Here is a 22,421-nt window from a genome sequence, read left to right on the forward strand (position 1 = left end):
AATCTCTTGTCTTTCATGTTAGTTAAGATTACTTACCTTCAGTTATACACAACACTGTGATGGTATGTATTCACAAGATATATAATGCTATCTATCATCATAACACCGTGAAATACTCTATACCGTTAACCAGGCAACAGGGTTGTGTTTGTTTGTGTATCAGGAATTCTGACTGAATCATTCTTACTATATTCTAACATTTTTCGTATGTTTCTATAAGTAAATGAATGATTGTCTAGTCCGCTAATTATGTCCAGTACTACTTAAAAATTTAATTAGAATATACAGTATATGTATAATATATGATGCAACAGACGTACGGTATGCGTGGACTGGCAATAAAACAGTACGGTACTGGAGTATCGATAACGTTTACTTCACAGTTGCGATAGCAAACAACATTAGAAAAGAAAGAAATCTTTAATCTACTTGCAGCGCCATTCTAGATCCGATATTTATCACGGAATATCATAGGGAAGATTTTACCATCCGAAGAAAATAAGCTACAAAGTGGTTAGAAAGTTAAAATATTATTCAATGGAACAGTTGATTATAGTTATGATAATCTAGATAGCGTGAAGGTAAAATAAGTAAAAACATTAACGGCGGTAAATTATCGGTGTTCATAGATAAGTCATAAGTCATTTTCTCGGTGTTCTCTAGCAATATCTATAGTACTATCCTATCTAAATGACAACCCAATGTGATCACTTTTTAATGACGCTGTACGAATTTTTTTGTAATAGTAAAATTGAGAATCTAATATCCATGTACACTACTGATGTTGGGATAAATTGTGTTAAACTAGTGAAAATAAAGAAGAATAGAAAAGCAACGGATTAATGGTGAAATCGAAAAATTTTTGCGAAAAGAGGAGAAAAAATTGATTGGGCCAAGTTAAACTGAAACAAGCGGTATGTATATCGTGCAGAAAGTACCAGTATTTATAGTTATGATATCGTTAATCAGTGTCCAGCTCCACGAAGAAAGGTTCTTACTTCTATGGGATCGACAGTAATAGCAAAACTCGATGAGAGTAAACAGTAGAACTTACAAAGTAGCAAAGAAAATGAATTATCGGTTTTATCCGTAGACAATTGTACTGTCATCAGACATGAGTGAAATAGTACAGTACTTTGATATCTTTATATTGTGATCGTCCAAATATTTTCATTTCCATTCCTATAGTATTAAATCATTGAAAAGAAAACTCAGCCTATTCCCATTCTATACTACGGCGATACTGGACGACATCAGTAATACGATGCCGTAATAACAAAACGACAAGCCCAAAGTACTTTTTTTTTTAAATACCTTTTACTTGCTTAACTTACTAACAATAATAAAGTATTGATTGAAAAATTTATTAATTATTTACCCTCTCTGTAATAGGCTAAACCATAAATAACACATAAAATATACAAGATACATCAAGCAATTATTTATTATTATTAACAGTGAATACGCATTTTTAATAAACTTCTCAATAAAGTTAAAACGATCGATGGTGCAGCGATTTGGCTTACATTCATTTTATTAACGATCTTCTATTAAACGTGAATGATGTACCGCTATAATTAAATTAAAATTGATCCATTATTCATCCAAAAGTGATTAAGAACTCGAAGTCGATCGTATTTGATAGACATAGGAAGCTGGTTTTCAAACAGGATAGAAAATAGCTCATCCCTAATCTACTTGAAGTAAAGGCGATAAAGAATTTATAAAAGTTATAGAATCCTGTTTAGTTCGCCCATGCTATCTTGATATATTTTAAATTGAATGTTGAAGAGTGATGGCGACAACTCTCGCAATTCGTGGAGAATATGCTCCTCTAATTAATGATTATAAAGCGGAATTCTTTTGGCGACGTTTTGTAAGGACAATTTTAGGTGGACCGAATGTTTATCTTCATTTTAAAGCACCACGATATATTTATTTCTTTCAAATTTTATTATTATTTGTACCCTGGATACTTGGTGGCATTTTTACAATCTTTGTTGAACTTATTCCATCCTCTATTAACATACCATCATTGTATTATGCTATAATCTACGGAGGCATTATTACCGCTTATAGTTTTATATTACACTACATATCTTACATATTTAGCCGAAAAGTAAACGTAATTGGCTCTTTCAATCAAAATGTTCATTCCGAAGAGTTAGAAATGGAATTTACTTCATGCTGTAATCCATCTACTTGGTATTTCATCTTTGGTAATAAAAAGCATATTTATAATATAATATTGCATCCAATATGTGCTGGAGGTTTATGTGCCCTTATTTATTATTATCTTCTACCATCGAATATTATTACCTTATTTTCGGCGTCATCAGCGTGGGTTCCTATTTATACCATGGGTTGGATTTCATTATCCATTGCTCAATACTCACTAATTGTAACTTGCCCACCAGAGCCAGCAGTTTATCGTACATCACAAGTAGAAGAACTTGAACCGTATCGAAGACCATTCTATCTCGCCGCAATTGCGATTTTTAGTTTAGCGACTAGGTATTGTTATACAGAGTACACTGAATTTCTAATTTAAATGCTTAAACTTTTACATTGTGTAGAACTTTTATTTAATTTGTTGATATTATTTTTATTTGAGTTCTAATCAGTTCGTCACTGCATTTCTTCAATCAGTCGAACAAAATTTAATATAATACAAAACTGCAATGGTGCTAAAAATGTCACATTATACAGAACTATAATGCTTCCGATATGATAGTTTTAAAAAGATCTAGTATATCCTCTTAATATGATGATTGAATTGACATTATTTCATAATTTTTAAATCAGTCTACTCCAATGAATACAAAAATAATACGAATCCTGCTTTGATTTATTATTTCTTCCTTTATTCTATATTCACAAGTTACAACATTTTCTCATTAAGGTCTTCAATATTCGCATTAATTCAAATTTCTTAGTTAAGAGTACATATTAAAGTTGGAGCTGATCTAAGATAGAAAGTTACGATATCCTAGTCAGCAGAAACCAACTATTTTGCTGGCTATTTTACCGTATTGGAAGACAGAAACCGTATAATGTAACGTGCGTAAGTAACATTTTTTGGTACTCCGGAACGCACCTGTGAATGGTATAGCATACGGTTACAAATGTACGGCACAGTTAAAATGATCAGTAAAATAGTTATTCTCTACATTTTTGGCCATGAACAGTCATTGCTAGCTCCTTTCTTTCTTTCTTTAGTTTAATGTTTCACTCGAAAATTGTGTAATACCAAATTGGGTCAGATTTAACGCACAATTAAGGAAAACAATTTTATCAACTTACCATCATAGTATGGAATAAGTGATTTCGAGTCAAACTACGTAATGATGGTCTAGTGAAAATTTTACTAAATATACATTATTCTTGGAAATAGTAAGTATAAATGATATAACTATCCTTTTGTAGCTAGAAAATGTTAAGTAGTACAATGTGGATCGCCTATCAAACCTGAATCTTCCATAAAACAGTAAAAATACAACCTATAAAGCAAAATTAAGTTGATATTTTCTATTGTTTATAAATTTTACAATGGTTCTGTATTGTGATTAAAACGTGAAGAGGTAGGGCCATTTTCTTCTAAAGATACACAGTATTAATCGAGGATTTAATACAAGAGTTAAAAAATTGCTGTACTCAAAGCAAAGCACTATTTTAAAAAATCCATTATTTTATCTTTATCTTCAATAATAAAATAAGAATATAATTATTTTCTTCATCAATTGTTTAGTAAATATTCATAAACGTCGTTGCTTCCTTACAGTGATTTTTCAAGTTCCTCATACAATCACATAACTACAGTGTAGTAGCATAGTTGTTTTTTATGATTTTTTTATGTGTCCAATATTGCTATTAAACCACGGTATAACATAAAGATCAGTCGTGTTTTTCTTTCCAATCGTTATTAATATGTTTTTTATTGTGCAGTATACTACATATAACATGATATGCATTTCTTACGTCAATAAGATTGCTAAAGAAATAGTAATTAATATTCGTAATTGATATTTTTATAGTACAAATCCGAGCTTCGCACTGGTTCGAACAGTCTTATACATAGTCTGCTGTTGCTTACCTTTGTTATGGTCGTTGGGTATTTTGTCGCCATTGGATGCTTTACTACCGTGGTTAGGAGAACAATTATTAATTATCATGTATGGTGGATCTCCTATGGCTAACGATATTAGGTATGAAAAATACTGTATACGCCTATTATTTAGCATTCATTGCTATTCTCTTATTACGGTCAAATTTTCAGCGACAAAGGATAATTTAACCTAACACTAACGCAAACTATTGACTTAGAATAGAGAGCTGTAGCATATCTCCTATAGTCGGATTTTTGACTGAATTTTAGAATAATTCTACAGTAGTACGTATAATCAATACTGCAGATTTAGCTTTGTAAAAGACAGGAATATGCAATTTAATGAATTACAAAAATTATAAACAATATGATAATGCTTTAAATTATCTAATAAAAGTAATATCATTTCATCAATTACACATCGCGGTTATGCTGGTATGATAGGAATTGTTAAAGTATAGGCCTGACGTTAACGTCATCACATAGATTTGGGTTATAGTACATGAATCAATACATTTTCCCGAATGCTAATATTGGCGATAATCTTTCAATATGTCATAATTGTCTGAGAAGTATTAGTGACAAAGATAAATCTATTATCGAAAAGGGAATTTTCTGTACAATAAACAATTAAAGATGTAATTAATACCATATATTAATTTATCTCTAGGTTATTGATACAAGTTGTCTTTGCTACCTGCATCTTCTTACCAACATGCTTTATTTCGGCGCCAATCTTTACCATTATTTATTCTGCTTGCTTTGGATATCTGTTGAGCATTGATCTATGCGGGTTAGCTCTTCCATTTTACTCTAAAATAAGAAAGAAAACCAAGCATAATCCGCTGAAATCACCGCTAATTTCATGTCAGTCCTCTAGCGTTTCCACAATGGGATGGAAGCTGGGGACAGCTGATTATATTATTCACGTCGTCATGTTAGTTCTTGTTACTAGCATCGCAACGGCTACATCAATAATATCCATAAATTCTATCATCACTGCGGCTACAAAAACCATAATTAATTCTGTATTAATGTATACTTTAATTGCCTTATTAATACTGATTAAAATAACCGGAGACCTTCAAGGCGTTTATTTATTTTGGGGTTTACTGCCAAATCCATTTTATCCTCGCTCAGCGGATACTAAAGAAAAATTTCTGAAAAGAAAGAAACAAATGAAATTTTTGGGCATACTCTATCGTGTCCTTTTACTTATAGGTATAAAATACTGCAGGATGGCATTAATATTTGACTATTACTGCCAAGGAGATGAAACTTTGAATGAAAACTATTGCTAACACAAAACTGAAATATTTTAACTTTCAAAATTAATTTCTAATTTGTTATAGTTGCTCCGCTTCTAATGCTCGCATACCTTGGTTTAAATTTGAATGTAACCGCCGGAACAAATACTCTATCATTATTTGTGTTTGGCTTAGGAACTGTTCGAGCTACACGATGGGTAAGATCTTTAAACAGCGATAGCAGTTGTTGTAGCTGAATTAATTTGATTTTTACTATTGCTATACTTTATTTATCTTTCGCCATTGTTACATTTACTGACAATTCAGCTTGGACTTGGTATACTTCATTTACAGTAATGCAATCTATCTGATTAAAATGTAATTTATGTTATGTATCAATAATTATTCCATTTAGGACATTGTATAAAGGTCTGACTTATTGCAATACTCGTATCAATAAATAATCACCTAAATTTTTGTTACTTTCAGGTTTGGCAAAGTACTATACATGCCCTGTTCGAAATGTCAGTTGTCTTTCTCATTACACTAATTTTACCAAGTAACAGCACGTGGATTAATTTTGGTCTAGGTTTACAACTTTTCATCGTAGCCGTAGCTCGAAATCGATTGCAACTTCTAGTAGGTAATCTGTATATGGCGACATTACTAAGCGTAACAAGTTACACCATTAAAAAGCAAAGAGCAAGATGGACGGTCCCGTTGTTGGTTGTACTTCTTCTTACCCTACCCATTTCTGTAGCCATGATTTTATTAGCATCAACGCTATCAGCACCATTATTACCACTTTTTACCGCCCCAATATTCTTAGTAGGATTTCCACGTCCAAGGCGTATTTGGCCCAACGGTGATAACGATGCAGCATCTCGATGCCAGGATGCAGTCTACTATCAGCAATTATTGCCCGTATTATCATCTGCTTTAAGTAAGATGATAGGTAATGGTGTACTAAGAGAACCTTCTCCAGGTTCACAGTATCTTTTACGTTTTCAAGACAGACTAATATGGGTAGTTGTCCTGGAACGTGGCTATGGCTATTGCAATCTTAATATTAAAGGCTTAGAGATGCAGGAAACGTCATGTCATACAGTTGAAGCTGCTAGAATTGATGATATTTTCCAGCTAACATTTGAACGAGGAGAACGAGGACAGTTCTGCCAATTGAATCGTTACTTTTTTAACATATTGCAACCTGTCGATGCTACATACCTTAAAACCTATTCAGATGCACGTAGCGTCTTGACTGGTATTCTTGACTCACCGGATAATATCAAACTATTGACATCATCATTTGCAAATACTTTAATTTGGACTCTTGGGCAGCATTTAATCATTCCTCATTTGCGCCAGATATTATGCAAAAGTGATCCCAATGCAAAACAAAAACAAAATAAATCAAGCCTTGATCAGCCGGCGATACCGAAAGCTGAAGTAAGAAACCAACGAAATAGTATTGAAAAGGATACTGTGTCTACCATTCCTGCACCTGGTAGTAGAATGCTAATTAAGCGTAATAAAGATGAGGAAGACTACGGCAAGGAGAGGCACGACCGCTCATCAGTTGCTTCAGAAGTTTTACACGATAGATCAAGGAAGAAATCAGTTAGTGATAGTATCTGGTCCGCAGATGATCACGATTCATTATTTGGAAGTGATGATGATGCTAGAGAACGTAGTAATGGATTAGCTTCGCAACGTAAGAGCAAAGGCGCAGCGTTTCCGAGAGACGATAGTTTCCTCTCTGCAGCTAATTCAGTTGTTAACCATGGCGATGAAGACAACTTTATTTTTGGTAGCCCTGCAGTCGACGTAAATAAAAAGAGAGCTAGTAAGGGTACAACCGGTGCTGAAGGTGATAGTATCTTCTCCATGCCTAATTCTGTTAGAACAGACAGTCAATGTGATCAAGATCAAATTATTTATGCTGGACCTGCGGTAGATATTAATTGTAAGAAACAGTCTATACCGACAATGAATTATAGCAGTTTATCGGGTTATGCCTTGAAAGAGGAACCGTTATCTCTAACTGAAAGTTGCGATATGGATCATAATTTTAGTCGTGTTAATTTACTTTACTTAAGTAAGAAGTATAATATTGAGTTACCACCAAGATGGAATGATTTACCTATTGACGCAGATTTCTTAGACGACTTAATTAAGCGTTATTTCCGTCAAGATTGGTTTCAACACGTACTAAATCGTTTAGCGGAATCAAGCGATGACGATAAGGAAAGGGAAAAAATTAAAGCTTTGGCTACAGATCAAGAGGCCGTTCGGATCTTCGCTGAAATTATTATGTTATGCTACGCTGCGGTTGACGTCTTTGGAGTTCCAGGCGGTAATGCTGAAGTTGCTAGTATCGAACATATTTATCGATCCTATCAGGGAAATATTTCCCCATCATCGCAACTCAGTTGGTTATCGGAAAACAAGGCCTTACAAAATGCTATCATTTCCGCTTACAGGTATTACTTTATACTCATATTTTATATCGGACCATACTAAAAATCGGGTAGATGCATCAGTTTATCATTTCCTGTAAAACGTTACAATTCAATGTCATAAAGCTTTCTTACGAAGATGCATCCGATGATAGCACCTCTAGTTATTTCAATTTCATCCATTCTTTATGCTTATCGGTGTACTTCGGAATTTGATCGTCATAAAGCACGAATTTTGTATGGATAAAACTTATACTGAACCCGAATTTTTTAATTTTATGTCTAAATTCTTAAATGCCCGCCTATATGTGGCAAGATGAATAGCTTTTTATTGATTAATTCCTTTTAGTATAGCAGTATTTTCGAAATAGAAGATTAACAACTTGAATTTTCGATAACCAATATTAGGTACGCGGTCAAGTTAGTCTATGATACGGCTATACTAGGAGAAGTGACTAGCCTAGAAGAATTATCAGAATATTTGCAAGAATATGATAATGAATGGACAATTGGAACTGACAAAAGTCTGGAATGGTCTGAAGGCATCTTAAAGTCTCAGCCTCACCTCTATTCTTTAGATTATAACAAATCGGAGGTAAGTGTATATGATATTATGCACTTATTCTAGCATTATTCTAGTCATACTACAGTTTATATTACTGTAATAGGGAAGGTTTATAACACTGATATTTAATAAAAAGCACCTACGCTATGCAAAGTTGCAGTCGATTCGAATCTGACAAGAGTATTTTTTGTATCGTCATAACTTGCGTAAATCGTGTTCACTGTTTTAAGAAGGGATATCTATTTTCGATAGGCTACCTATACAACTCGTCTTTTAACCCTACAAGACGTTCTCATTCATGTGGGCATACTAAGTTCTGAATGTATCCAGAGCCAATGGAGTTCTTTAGCTTTAGAATTATTATATTTTACTAATGACGACGAAGAACGATATAGTATACAAGCCCACCAAGCTATCTTACGGAACCTCACCGTACAAGCTGCTGATCCACCACTAGGTTATCCCGTATATGCTAGTGGAGCATTATCTATACCTCTATTCAAATAATTTATTCGCTAAGAGAATAAAAGCAACATTATTATCGTTGATGTTTAAATTTAACTTCCTGATCAATTGCGAGCTATACTAGATTGATATCATTTCATGAAATTATTCGCATTAATCAGATAGTACGTGTGATACTACTCTGTATATAAAATGTATCCTGTGATAAACAAGATATTGGAACCGTTTTCAATTTCAGGCTGATAATTTTCTGTACAATTGATATACTGCACAGTGCACAGGTGTACATGTAAATACGTTTATTGCAGTGAAAATCAGGACTTACAACTATTTCGGTTGTATAACAGCCAATAATATAGCTTGCTATTACTACAAAATATAGAAATTTTAGATACATGAATTTTAATGATAGTTTTCTTCGACTTTTTATTTTCAGTATCGCAACTTCTATTATTTACAGTTAATGTAAATTTATTTATAGAGTATATCTACGGTACTGTAGATCTAGAAGTCCATGATAACACGTATTGTATACCCTTAATTATTATTAATAAAAATTATTTAAAATATCAAGTGTACAGTACTGCATATTTTATTTATTTTATTAAGGGCGATGGACAACGTTCATATTTCAAGGTTGTTACACTACACACTACAGTATACTGGACTGACCATATCAGTCAGGGATATTTAGTGAATATTTTAACGGGCACCACCAGATAGTGCTGTAGACGTCGAGCGATTGGACGTCCAACGGACGTTCGATTTTGGACGTTCGGTATGTACGTTCGTTGTCAGATCGGACGTCGACGAACTGTACTGTACAGTGTACAGTGTACAGTACAGTGTATACAGTCAGTTTGTATAATCCCACCCCAATACTATACAGTACAGTACAGTACTGTACATACAGTACAGTAGTACAAACGTCTTTTACAGTACAACACTTTGTATTTCAGAGTCACTACTGTACAGTAGTGCAAACTCCCGTCGCTTTACTGACGGTTTACGATAATGTGCTCATTTAACAGAGGTTCAGTAACTTTATACCGTACCGTGTAGACCTGTCAGAGGTTCAGTAACTTTATATCGTGTACTGTGTACAGTACTGTACTGTACTGTAATGTACTGTATGCTGTACTGTACAAATGCACGGTTACTGTACAGTACAGTGTACACTATATACTGTAGTGTTAACACTGTACACTGTGTACGTTGGTACGTTCAATGAACGTCCGACGTTCAAATTGGACGTTCGCACGTTCGTTCATTAAAACTGGCGAACGTCCACAGTACTACCACCAGATCTAACAGTACTGTACAGTACAGTACATCATGGATATCAGAGACTACTGAGAGAGAGAGAGAAGGACGGAAAACTGATTACAGTACTGTACTAACAAACGTCTGGTCCGACCATACTTTACAGTACTGTATACTGTACAGTACAGTACTGTACTGTACAGATTCCTACAGTACTGTACTGTACAGTACATCAAAAATACAGTTTATTGCACTGTAGTGTGTACTGTTCTGTACTGTACTGTACTTAGTATGAAAAGCTGGCATGATCAACATGGGACGAATCATCATTTTTTCGCATGGTCAAAAGCACTTCGACAAAATGTGGATATCATGTTTTATCATGAGTGCGAAAGTACCATGGTTTCGACGGCTGGGGAATTTCTGTGTAGAGTAGTCCCTGGCTTTAGTTGTTACATACCGAAATTCGAAGCGTACGATGGAATAGTACAGAACTGTGCGGTACATGTACAGTACAGTATACTGTAGTACTGTATGGCCTGTAAGTACAAGACTTGCAAGGTTTCGCCTTTTGGAGGAAACCGTATCAACGAAAACTTACATACTGTACTGTTCTGTACTGTACTGTACAGAACAGTATACAGTTTTGACTAGAGATAATATACAGTACAGTACTGTACTGTACACTGTACAGTACAACTGTGCTCTACTGTAAAACTTAAAATTGTATCTGTAAACCCTACATCTGAGCTCGACATGGTCAACGTTGTCACGTTGCAGGCATACAAGCCGAATCGGTTATTATAATTTCACTATTTATTTGCTCTAGTCGTTTATTATAAAACAGGCACAGTATACGTACATTGTACTTAGTAACTTCTTCCTGCAAAGATTATTGTCCTTACTTTCAGTACAAACTAATCTACTGCGAAGCTCGTCATCAGAAGAAGTGCCCAACTGCTCATACTGATCATAAATAATAATTTTATTTGTAACACTGGATTAATCATTGATAAGATATACTTCGTTGCTTATACACTACACTATAATGGCATCTCGAAATTTTAAAGTTGGAACTGTCTATACCAGGTTTGTATTATTTCACGAAATATAGATTAATTGACCTTGATATCCTTTGGTATTTCTGTAGATCATTTAGTAATGATAGCACTAGCTCATGTACCGTCGTATGTTGCCATCCTCAAGTATTAAGATTAGTTATTTGAGATTGCTGTATTTTATCAATAATTATTGAGATCTCTCTACTATTAGTATTGATGGTATTATACAAGTACAGTACGCTGAGCACAGTAGTTGTAACAAATGATGCAGGTATCCTATCGAGAAATTGATATTTTCGATGTCCTTAATTTGAGGCTCATAACTGGTTCGTATTTTATTAATGGGTATGTTAGAGTATTAGGACTATTAAAATCTGGAGCAATTAAGCAAAAGCCCTTGTGGTTCGATATTGTTGAAACCTTCCCACCTATTTTACCGACAATGCATAATCGTGCTCCAGTACCCGGAAGAGCAAGAAAACTACAGTATTGGGAAGATGAAGTCAGAGAGTTAGTATAATCATTATTAATATGATTTTAATCTTCGAGGCATACGTGTAGTTTAACTTTCAACTTGAAGCGTTGATCAGAATTAACCTTGATTTAGCTATTGCAATAATCGAAACTTCTCATTTTAGAAAGTTTTATAAGGAATTTAAGTTCATTGAACCTGTTAACTTATATGAAACTGACAATAAACCAACAATATGTGATAGGTTTGTGCCCCTTTACTTGGATTCTACACCAAATATTAATATCAATAACTCTTGCTGTTATTTATATATATACGTATATATGCAGTACAGGATCGCATATGTGAATTATAGTTATTGTAACAATTTGGTTACAAGTAACTCAAAAGCTAGATATATATTTCACCTCATCACTTTTTCTATTCTTGGCTCTTGCAGATTTATTATGCACTACGAACAATTCAGTCAAGAAGAAACAGATGGTGATGTTGCATTTGCAAAATCAAAGGAGGCATTGGAACAAGAAGGAGTAACTTTTAGTCGAATTAAGGTCGTAAAATTTGAAAACAGATTTAACAGTCAATAATTATGCAGTATAGATTAGATTAACTTACGGTTGCTATTGTGTTATACTGATAGAATTTTAAGGCAATGAGAAGTTAGCTACCTGATATCAATTGACAGACACAAGTCTACATTTTTGACACGTCTTTAAACTTTGAAAAATTATAGGAAAAGGAAGAGAAAGAAGCAGTTCCTGTTAAAGAAAATACAGCTAGTGAAGACAATGCTTCAATAGAAAATATCTTTCAATTGTAGCTGTGTTGCGGTATTGCTGTGTTACGCATTCATATTGTTGCTCATCATAGAAATTTTGTAAATAAATATTAAGCCGTTTGAGGTTATTAAATATCAATCGCATTTAAATTTAATTCGCGTATTAATACTGAACGCATCGCTTTACTTACTGAGATAATTGTACTGGACAATTTCTGTAAAATATCTTATCAATACTTAAAGGTTTATATTGGCTTCTAGCGTAACTGATTTCTTCGAAGTGGTATATAGGGTATAGTCAAGATCCGGTATTTAGTATTTCTAGTTCACGCGTATTTGTTACTTTACAAACCGAATAATGATCCACCTTTGTAATATATCCACACAATATTAATCCGACATCAAAATATTTCTGTGAATGCCTTTAAATTGATATGTACCTCAGATGATAGTAAATCGTAAGAGATTTTATCTAGGAATTCATCAAAGCAAAGCGTTAATAAGCTATGAAATCACTAGTTTAAAATTATCAGATGATCACTAATTATTACTCATAAACATGATAACAGCGTCAACAAACCGCCTTCAATGACTTCATCCACATATTTTCCATCATCCGACACTGGAGAATTTTCAATAGGAGAACACCTACATAATCATGTTGATTAATTGTTATTTATGCTATAAGATTACTACTGTACTTTTTACCACTTTTGAAAAAAATTGTTAGGCAAAGCGAAATACGTATGCAATAGTTGAGATAGTTGAGAAGTAAGAAATTAATCCCATGCATGCCGAGAAAACAAGGCATGCATTGTAGGTATAGAGTCCTATGATTAAAGGTTTGTTATCATTAACTAATCAGGGGAATCAGAATGCAGGTTTTTCTTACGGAGTATTTTCTGCGTTTCTTCGAAACTTCTTCATTAATGCTTGATAAACAGTTTTATTACACGGCGGTTCTTCAGCTAACACAATAGGCAGCGGATTTTCAACTTGGCACTTGAATAAGGATACTATAAATTCATTATAAAGATATATGCCGAGTTATAACAGTATAATTGATGCCTACGTGTAACACATACCGATACTATGAATACTGAACTATTCTTCACTATTAAATTTAGTCTATCAATTCAAGAAATACAAAGGGAGACCTTCTATATTTTGGATTTAGTGATTATTTCATGTACTTTCCTTTTACCTACCTTCTCTGGATAGATCAGTAGCATATGAATGTTTACCGACCATACTGATATGTGCGCTGTTATGTACTTGATCTTCGATACTGCGTATTTCTTCTACTACAGGATTATTTAAATTGTACTTTGCGAGTTTGCGTAAGCCGAAGTCTACACTTTGACTTAAGAAATATGACAAATCTGATAAGTATCACAAGTCATGCGAACTTTCCCATAAAAATTGTTATTTGTAATCTACAATTTTTTGAAACGGAAATTATCGAAATGTGAATTTTACGTAATGGTAATGGTAAAAATAAAATCATTTTTCTATCACTGAACCACTTCGTTTAAGGATTAACAGAAACTTAATCCATAGCTTCATACATCTGATGTAAGTTAGTAAAGCATGATCCGTGATCCTCCTGTTCGATGTGATATTTTTGAAATTCAAGACCTATATCCGTAAATTGACAAATTTAAGTGTTATTTGAAACTTTTAAAAAGATTTTAGTATATTTGCTTATATGATGTACTTTGACACGTTACAACATTTTTATAATTCTCAGATTTGCCATAAGGTGAAACCTAGTCATTTATACAAGTTTCTATATAGCGATTTTAAAATTTAATGGTTACCTCTTGTGCCTGGTTTTGTTCCCTAATTATCGTAATATTCAAATATAATGATTTATCAGCCAACATCAAGATTTTCAGTAAAATGATTAAAGTAGTACCTTTAATATCAAGGATTTCCTTCGATTAGCCACCGAAGGCATATATTTACTGCAAAGGGTCGCTTTGCGATTATGATCTTGGGATTTTATTCGCTTGCCTAAAATAAATGACACTATGAAAGGTTAAAAGTAAACTACTATGTGAAATAAAATTTTCATTTTCTTAGTAAAAAACTTAAGCTGTAGTCAGGGTGTTCCGTTCTATAGATAAGATATACCATGATTTAACAATGTTGTCCCCTTGCAGTTCACGGTTTGAGATATTGCTTTTTGCTGTTAAAATATTCACATCCCAGTATTAGAAAATATTTTACTTTTAAATTTATTATAGTGCACATTTAAACCAATCCACACAAGTATTGTGAATCTGCTAGAGTATTTAAACTAACGGTTTACATAAAATATTATATGTAAATATGATTATATTATTATCTTTCGAACAGTTGTACGGACCTTTGATTCGGAAGAGTTGTTTGATAGTATTTTCTCTAAAGCAGCAGATAAAACAAAAATAAACCATCTACTGTAAGCCTAATCCTAGGTCTATTATAATTATTTAGAGCCTTACTTTATTACTAGATTTAAAAATTTAATTCAGCTCTTAAATTAACTGTATACATTATTGGTTTTCTTTAATAATGCCGGCTATATCCAACTAAATTACTGATTGACTACGATAATTTTTCAGTGAATAGTTCTTCCATATTTTTGCGCAAAATTGAATAAATACTAAGCGACGAATTTGTAGATATAAACTCTTGGTTATTATCTGATGACTTACCCAACTGATTGGAAGACATTGCCAGCAAGGTCTATAATTTAATTCAATGAAGCCTGAGAATAAGTGTTGCAATGAATGATTTGCCATTTCTGAAATTTACAAGGATATTACCTCTTCCGTCTGAAAATTTTTTCCATTACAATTAGGTTGACTCATTTGAAAAGCATGTGCCAACTTCATTCTTTTATGGATATCTAAACCAACTAGAAAATTATGAAAGGAGATTAATAATATTACCAAAGTGATATATATATAAAAAAATAATACACCTCAATATTATTGACTACACTGGCAATTAAGCTTAAAATACATTTACAGTAATTAAGCGACGTAAAACTTCAATGTAAATTTATCTATCTACAAATTAAAGTATCCTCCATTATATGTCATTAAAAATATTAAAGGCGTCTTAAATAGTATAAATTTTACCATAAGTTAGGTTAATTAAATCCAAATATATTTCAGATATATTATCGTTGTTTGGTAGGATGATGTCTCTTTGATGTATCACTTCCGTAACTAAGAACTTTGTACTGCGGTAACAAGTATTATAGATGAGTAGTCAATGAGCAAAATTATGCCAGAGATGACTGATTTAAGTCTATTTTCCTTATAAAAGTACTTGGAAAAGTAGTAGAAGTTATATAATGCGATGAACGTCAAACATTGTCGACGTACGAAAATTCTCGGCAATATAAAATTTCAGAGTTACTTCCAATAACCAGTAAAGTAGTGCTAGGTACTATTCCGTTTCTGTTTAATCGCTGTAACGTTTTGGCATTAAGTACCGTGATACTTAGTGTCAAACAGGATCTTTCTTTGTGGGAGTCGATTTTCTGTTGAAGGTTGAAATTAATTGTTAGGTTATCATATTTGCATCCAATGTTTCTTGTATTATTTTGATACAAGTTAAATCCTCTGCAGAGATTTTTTAATATCTTATATTAAAAATACCTGTTTGACGTCTATTGCGAATCTAGGAAAAGTAGCTGCAGCATCACAAATCTATGGATATATTAATATATTCACATCTGTAACAATTTTTAGTACCGGTATTTTGAATTGACTTCTACTATTTAGATCACAATTCAATCATATCAAATTAATAATAATAATAAATGAAGCCAATAGTTCGAAGCACTATCTTTCATTTTTTATTACAGTAAACAAAATTACCTGATTTCCGAAAGGCGGACGTCTGCTTAATAACTGTATAGAAATCGCAAAATGTAAAATTCTTAGGGCTCTGATTTAATTAATACGTTATCATAAAGGTACATCAGTATCTTACAGCCTCAATTTTACTTGGATTTGCACTTGCAATTAAATCGAGTTTTATTAATCCTGCTTTGACTAGAGCTGCGGCATATTTGTTGCCTAGTATTTTAAGAAAGGTAGCTTAATATTGAATCTACTTTAGATTAGATTGAAACATTTACGTTTTTTGAATCGATATTTTTTACATGATTTTGCATATACCGATGTACTTAATTTGTTTTGATACGAAATGAGAATTTTCCCATAATCTATAAAAGAGATACTTCATATTAAGTCTCTATAGTACGAATACATAGAATGTAAAACTAGATAAAATATTTAAAAATTACTCGGCTCTGAAGCATTTAAGAAGGATAGCAGTGCAAATTAAGGCATAATAATTATTTTTCCTTAAAGAAATTTGATAGAGCCCTGTATGAATATTAAGCATTGAAAGCCACGTTAGCAATACAAAAAACTTCCATGAAATATATTGTTCGTTGTGTTTAGGCATTTATGGAGCTTACTAGATTGTACCCACCTTTAGCTAGCCTACGACCAGTCTGAAGTATGGTCTTTAATAAGATGCATAATATGAAATTCAATAGTAGATAAATACGTGCGCTTAATTTTAATTTAGAGTAGCAAATTAACATGCAATCTGTTTACCGCGGTTTCAGCAGCCAAATAATTTGGAATGGCAATGCTATCAAAAGTTGCTTGAATAAGACTGTTCGGTACAGAAATTGCAGGATATACCAAATGATAGTTTTCAACAGGATAATATGGATATTCGTTAATATATTAAGATTTGTAAAAAATAGGATATTTGGATTTTCCATCTTCAAATAAGTAGTATGGTCGAGCAGATATTGCATTAAATTAATTAAAATCTTAGTAAAGACCTATTAATTTTCATGAATTTATCCTTGATTTTCCCTTTCATAGGAAACCTTTAAAAAATTTAACACACTTATTAAATAACTGCGATATACGCGTATTATGAATAAATCTTAATATAAGAATTGTAGCTAGATCTGCGTTTGCATTTTTCATCGTAATCATTGGAATCATTATCTAAACCAATACAGCTATTACCGAATAGACTGGGGACCTTTACTTTGATTTAAATTATTTAAATCTTTCTTTTCGCCTTTTCTTAGCTGTATTTCACCGAACTCTGGACACTTCGAAATTGTCATGATCTAAAATAGATCCAATCTTGTTTAATTCCTCTCAGTATGTTAATTAAAACTTAAGCCCTATGTCTAAAATCTTACCATTACAGCCATAGTATTCTCATTGGACGCTTTCATCAAAATTTTCATAGTCTCTAAAGAGAGTGAGTTTTTAGCCATAATTTTTCCTTCATCTAATTATGAAATATCATATTTATAACTAATCAATCTGAGCCTATCTAGAACATGGGTAAAATTTTAAAGGCAAGTGCTTCGTACTGCAAATATTTTGCTAAAACAATCGCTAGATTAAATAGTAACGACCAGTTACCTAAGCATCGGTGACAATTACAGTACTACCTGCTGGAATTATATATAGGTTATCTATTATATTGATCATAGAGGCCTCCAACAGTACTGAAAGACTGTTTTGACAAAGCTCTGCAAAGAATTTTAAAATCTAATCAGTTGCTGATTTAAAAATCAATATAAAATTTGCATTCAAATATTTTAATTTCCTTGAAATTGCAAAAGTTACATTCTTTTTGTATAGATGATGATAAAAAGACTCACTCAGCAAGTCATTCTCAATTCCCTCTTTAGTAGTGAGATTTCTGGAAGCTAAAAAAATTTTAGTACCAGGAATTTCTTAGTAAAATTTCATGGACTAATTCCTTACAATAGTATGAAGGATTTTTTCTCATTCTGATATATAGATAAGTTGACTTCAGCCACTTCATGACTAGAGAAATATTATTGATAGCTCCGGATGCGATTTGTGCATTCATATGTTCATTTAGGTTACGATGTAAGCTGTTTAGAAACCTCATCGTTAAAAGATCTTACGGAATTTCCCTACTTGTTGTGATTGCTATCATTCCATTCGAAACTGTAGTTAATAGGAAAAATGTTTCTTACTTGCTTTCAATCATTTGGGTTCCTAAAATAAGAGTCTCATATTTGTCCTGGAAATACAAATCATTCAGTGATGAGTGCAAGGCAGTTCATATTGAGCATATAATCAACTTGGTGAATGAGTAAATAAGAAAGATTTTTATATAAAGCCTGATAGTGATAATATATCTTCATCTTTGACAACCTTTAGGACTGGCTTCGTCATTATTACGGCAATCGCTTTGGTATCGAACTTGAAATTGTAACACACCTTCCCTTAAACATTTATAGTTGTTTAATCTTATAATATAAATCTCTACAGTACCTGTGGCCTACCCGCTCTTCCAATCATTTGTATTATCTGTGCTTCTGAGTACTCTGCACCGTCGTATCGATTAGTTGACATAATTATCACCAAGTGAGCAGGAAGGTTTACCTTGGCAAGAAATTCATGAGATATCTTGATTAACAATTAAACCTGACAACAATAATGCATAGTGAGCCTATTATTAAAATTATTTCTAATATATGAAGTAAGTAAATGTTTAGATAATTATTAGTATCCATTAATTGAATAACATGAATAGATTTTATTTAGGTATATTGCAATTGAAAAGACAGTTTTATGACTTACTCCCATCGATAATGTGCTTGTACAAACTTGAAATCGGCAAAATATTATAGTGATGAATATGATAATGTTCGTAAATTTACCGTAAATATCATTGATAGAATTTCATTAGTATTGAATAGTATTAGTAAGCTAAACGAGCGGTACGATAAGTTAAGGAGGGAATGAGAGGAGATTATATGCATTAGCAGTAATTATGCAATTCTAAAGTGTATTATAGCTCTGATAGATGGATTGAAGTATTAACTAATATTAACCTACTTTAAAATATCTGATGCAATAGATAGCAATCATACAAACTGAAGACTATTTGATTGACACATAGGCTTGTATTGCTAATGTACGGTATAGGTCACCTATATTTAATATAGCATAACGTATTTATGGTATTTATCAGTAATTAAATAAACATACATAAGACAGGAAGAACGCTAGAGGAAAACAGTGACTCAAGTATCTTTCTTTCCTGAGAGTCTAGCCCAGCATGGTGATAACCTACTCCTCTACGCAAGCAGTCTTAATTTATTGCAATTGAGTAAAATAAATACAGATATCGGTTACTTAAAAATTTAAAACATTAATTTCTACGTGCAATATACTAATACTTGAAGGAGTTTAATCGAATTACGTTATTATTTGATAATTTTTAAATCGAATATTCTAGAATACCCTGTAGTTTTTTATTTTTTATATTTTGACTTTCCTTGTACAACCTAAATTAATGTTTTAATTATAACAAAACGTTATAAAGCACTGAAATGTCGTTACTAGAATGCATCTGCTAACGTATGTAATAAACCTTTTTAGTGATTCTTGATCAGTTGTAAATTTTGCATCCTTCATCAGAGTGCGTGCAGCATTTTCAGTTGTTATTCGGGAATTACAAAACTGGTATAAATAAATATATAAAAATTGATGAGTATTTTTAATTAAAGTTATGAATGATATATCATAGTTATTATAGAATAAGTACGGCATTTACAAATTAATAATAACTAACGATAAGAGTTGGTTTTGAGTCAGCGTAGTTTAATAGTACTTCAGCTATTTGATAAGATAGGAGAACATTATACTGGTATGTAGTCCTACTTTCAGGTTCGTAAGCTAGTACTACTTTCTTCAATTGTACAGGTCGGTAGCTGTCATCAATTCTATTTAAAGGTAATATTATGGCTTTGATATTAAGATAACACAAATTAACACCGATGAATCTTACATACCTGAAGTAAGAAGAATTGCAATTTGGTAATTCTAACCATTCAGCCACCTGTACATTAATGGCAACGCTTAATTCAATTTTATAAAATGATCGATACAACGCTGTATATGGAAATAAGAGCAGATCGTTCGATATCTAGACAAACGATAATTTCTGCTTCATACATAACAAGAAACTATACAGGTACTTGTAGGGCATTATTTGTTTATCTTAAAAATTAAATAATAACAGAAACGCTACTACTAACGGGTGTTTAGATTAAGATAAAAATGAAATTAGATTTATTCAAAAACTGTACTTGTAAATTTATTACAAGCTAATGTGTAATATAATTAACTTCGGAATTTCTACATACGTCTTGTGCGTTAGGAATGGTTGCAGAGATTGCTAGGAAGCGAAGCTTTTCTTCAGCAGCAAATCCTCTGTCGTTCGCTGAGATGTGATATGCTTTTATACGACTTATCACTGCTTCTAGAGTTGCTCCGCGTGTGTTATCGTTGAGAATATGGATCTTTTAATTTATAACGTAGCAAAATTAATTTATTAATTTCCCTCACACTGTGAAAGAGTAAGGGTTACTTATTCAGAAGTTTTTATGTTGCATTAATGTATGATCGATTAAAACTAGTGTTATAATTGGCTGAAAGCAAATTTTATGATTTTATAGCAATGGCTTGATAAAGGAAACCTCATCAATTAGTATAAGGCTTGCTCTTTCTATGATTGCACGATTTTGCGTTCTTGTTAACATATCTAATTTTTCCTGCAATTTACAAGTTAATTTATGTTTTAAGGGAAAAAACGAGTTACTTAATTAATAAATAAAGAAGTCAATATCGTGGTATTATGTCAATTTTAATATGCTAGCTAGCACATGCTATACATACTGGGGTAGTTAAGATAATACTGGCTTTCTTCAGACGGTAATAATCCTCTACGCTAGTATCACTTGTCATCCCTACGCAGTTCAACTTGTGTGGAGAGAATTTCTTTGACCAGTCAAGGTAACGCTCACTACATAATGCTTTTAGCGGTGCAACTGTCGATATTGAAGATCGATATCAAATAGTAGAAGTTTAATAATCATTGTAATTTCTATGGCAATATTATTTTCTAACATCAGATATTTATCCAAAATATTATTATGCTTACTGTAAATGATTTTTGCTGTTGGTTTATCAACTTTCATACTAGCCATTAGTCGGACTATCGCTAACTCTAAAATCACTGTTTTACCTGAACCAGTGGGAGCACTTACTATAACTGATTTATCGGAATATAATACCTTAGAATAAATGAGTTAAAAGGCCAGTTAAAGAAAGTATATTATAGTCAAGAAATACTTGTTTGAACTTCAAACTTACGTCATTCATAACCTCTGATTGGACATGATTAAAATCCGAAAAAGGAAATAAGGATCGAAATTTTATCGCTATAAAATATAACATAGGCGAAACATAAAGGAAATCACTTTGTTAAGCAAGGGTAATTTTCAACAGTACGAGTATACTATGCCATACGCAATAGTAGCATTGGCTGGAATACAATCTTATAGGCTCAAATGATATCAATTTTTTTATTATTTTAATAACTGCACTGATCTTAGATAATCGAAAATTGCTCATAAAAAATCTTGTAAGTGTTGAGCGTAGAAAATCAATTAATATCTTTTATGAAGAATCTCTTCTACTAGTCGATTAAGTACGACTACTATAATAATATAATATATACGCATAATCATAAATTTCTCTACTTATGATCTTCTGCGTACGTAGTTCATCCGTTGAACGTAAGGCACATGGATTACTATTTTGAGCTTGAAAAAGTAAATAATTCAACTTGGTATTAGTGTCTATCCAATATCAGTTGTAGATACATTTATAGCACTACAATTTTCGATTATTAAGGTTTCGGTTAGAATGTCGTAAGACGGTTAAAGAAAAGATCTACCTTTACGTATTCCTGAAGAGATTTGAGTGATGCTCATGATGACCTATTCCGTAGATTTTCATCAATGTGAAGATCAAAAACAAAATCACTTCAATTACTGTTATTCCATTTCAATAATGTGCTTGCTCGATTTTAAATTAATATCATAGAATAATTTTAGTTGAAATCACTAATAGAA

The 22,421-nt window shown here is 32.4% G+C and overlaps 5 protein-coding genes across 5 annotated transcripts; 2 read left to right on the forward strand and 3 right to left on the reverse strand.

Annotated features, from left to right (window-relative positions):
• Positions 1–1,795: 1,795 nt before the first annotated feature.
• On the forward strand, positions 1,796–8,909 carry TRIADDRAFT_37100 (uncharacterized protein; the record flags this gene model as incomplete). The annotated part of the gene is made up of 9 exons (XM_002108290.1): positions 1,796–2,529; positions 4,047–4,205; positions 4,776–5,326; positions 5,458–5,570; positions 5,842–6,837; positions 6,895–7,251; positions 7,459–7,835; positions 8,220–8,406; positions 8,629–8,909. 9 exons carry the CDS (start codon positions 1,796–1,798, stop codon positions 8,881–8,883), a joined length of 3,729 nt encoding a protein of 1,242 aa, XP_002108326.1. The 3' UTR covers positions 8,884–8,909.
• Positions 8,910–11,152: 2,243 nt separating this feature from the next.
• Positions 11,153–12,457, forward strand: TRIADDRAFT_52685 (uncharacterized protein; the record flags this gene model as incomplete). The annotated part of the gene is made up of 5 exons (XM_002108291.1): positions 11,153–11,193; positions 11,520–11,675; positions 11,804–11,881; positions 12,077–12,188; positions 12,371–12,457. The coding sequence occupies 5 exons, from the start codon at positions 11,153–11,155 to the stop codon at positions 12,455–12,457; spliced, it is 474 nt and encodes a 157-aa protein (XP_002108327.1).
• Positions 12,458–12,816: 359 nt separating this feature from the next.
• TRIADDRAFT_52686 (uncharacterized protein) lies at positions 12,817–13,666 on the reverse strand (the record flags this gene model as incomplete). Its single annotated transcript, XM_002109013.1, has 4 exons — positions 12,817–12,887; positions 12,996–13,063; positions 13,308–13,431; positions 13,624–13,666. 4 exons carry the CDS (start codon positions 13,664–13,666, stop codon positions 12,817–12,819), a joined length of 306 nt encoding a protein of 101 aa, XP_002109049.1.
• A 298-nt stretch (positions 13,667–13,964) lies between these two features.
• Positions 13,965–17,729, reverse strand: TRIADDRAFT_52687 (uncharacterized protein; the record flags this gene model as incomplete). The annotated part of the gene is made up of 14 exons (XM_002109014.1): positions 13,965–14,053; positions 14,133–14,184; positions 14,236–14,352; positions 14,787–14,821; positions 15,115–15,145; positions 15,226–15,317; positions 15,827–15,950; positions 16,069–16,119; positions 16,291–16,323; positions 16,406–16,491; positions 16,913–16,946; positions 17,041–17,101; positions 17,470–17,576; positions 17,652–17,729. The coding sequence occupies 14 exons, from the start codon at positions 17,727–17,729 to the stop codon at positions 13,965–13,967; spliced, it is 990 nt and encodes a 329-aa protein (XP_002109050.1).
• Positions 17,730–20,609: 2,880 nt separating this feature from the next.
• Positions 20,610–22,280, reverse strand: TRIADDRAFT_52688 (uncharacterized protein; the record flags this gene model as incomplete). Its single annotated transcript, XM_002109015.1, has 6 exons — positions 20,610–20,804; positions 20,982–21,056; positions 21,181–21,332; positions 21,530–21,578; positions 21,658–21,725; positions 22,244–22,280. The coding sequence occupies 6 exons, from the start codon at positions 22,278–22,280 to the stop codon at positions 20,610–20,612; spliced, it is 576 nt and encodes a 191-aa protein (XP_002109051.1).
• Positions 22,281–22,421: the final 141 nt, after the last annotated feature.

Source organism: Trichoplax adhaerens, genomic scaffold, assembly GCF_000150275.1.
Source record: "Trichoplax adhaerens TRIADscaffold_1 genomic scaffold, whole genome shotgun sequence".
Taxonomy (NCBI): domain Eukaryota; kingdom Metazoa; phylum Placozoa; class Uniplacotomia; order Trichoplacea; family Trichoplacidae; genus Trichoplax; species Trichoplax adhaerens.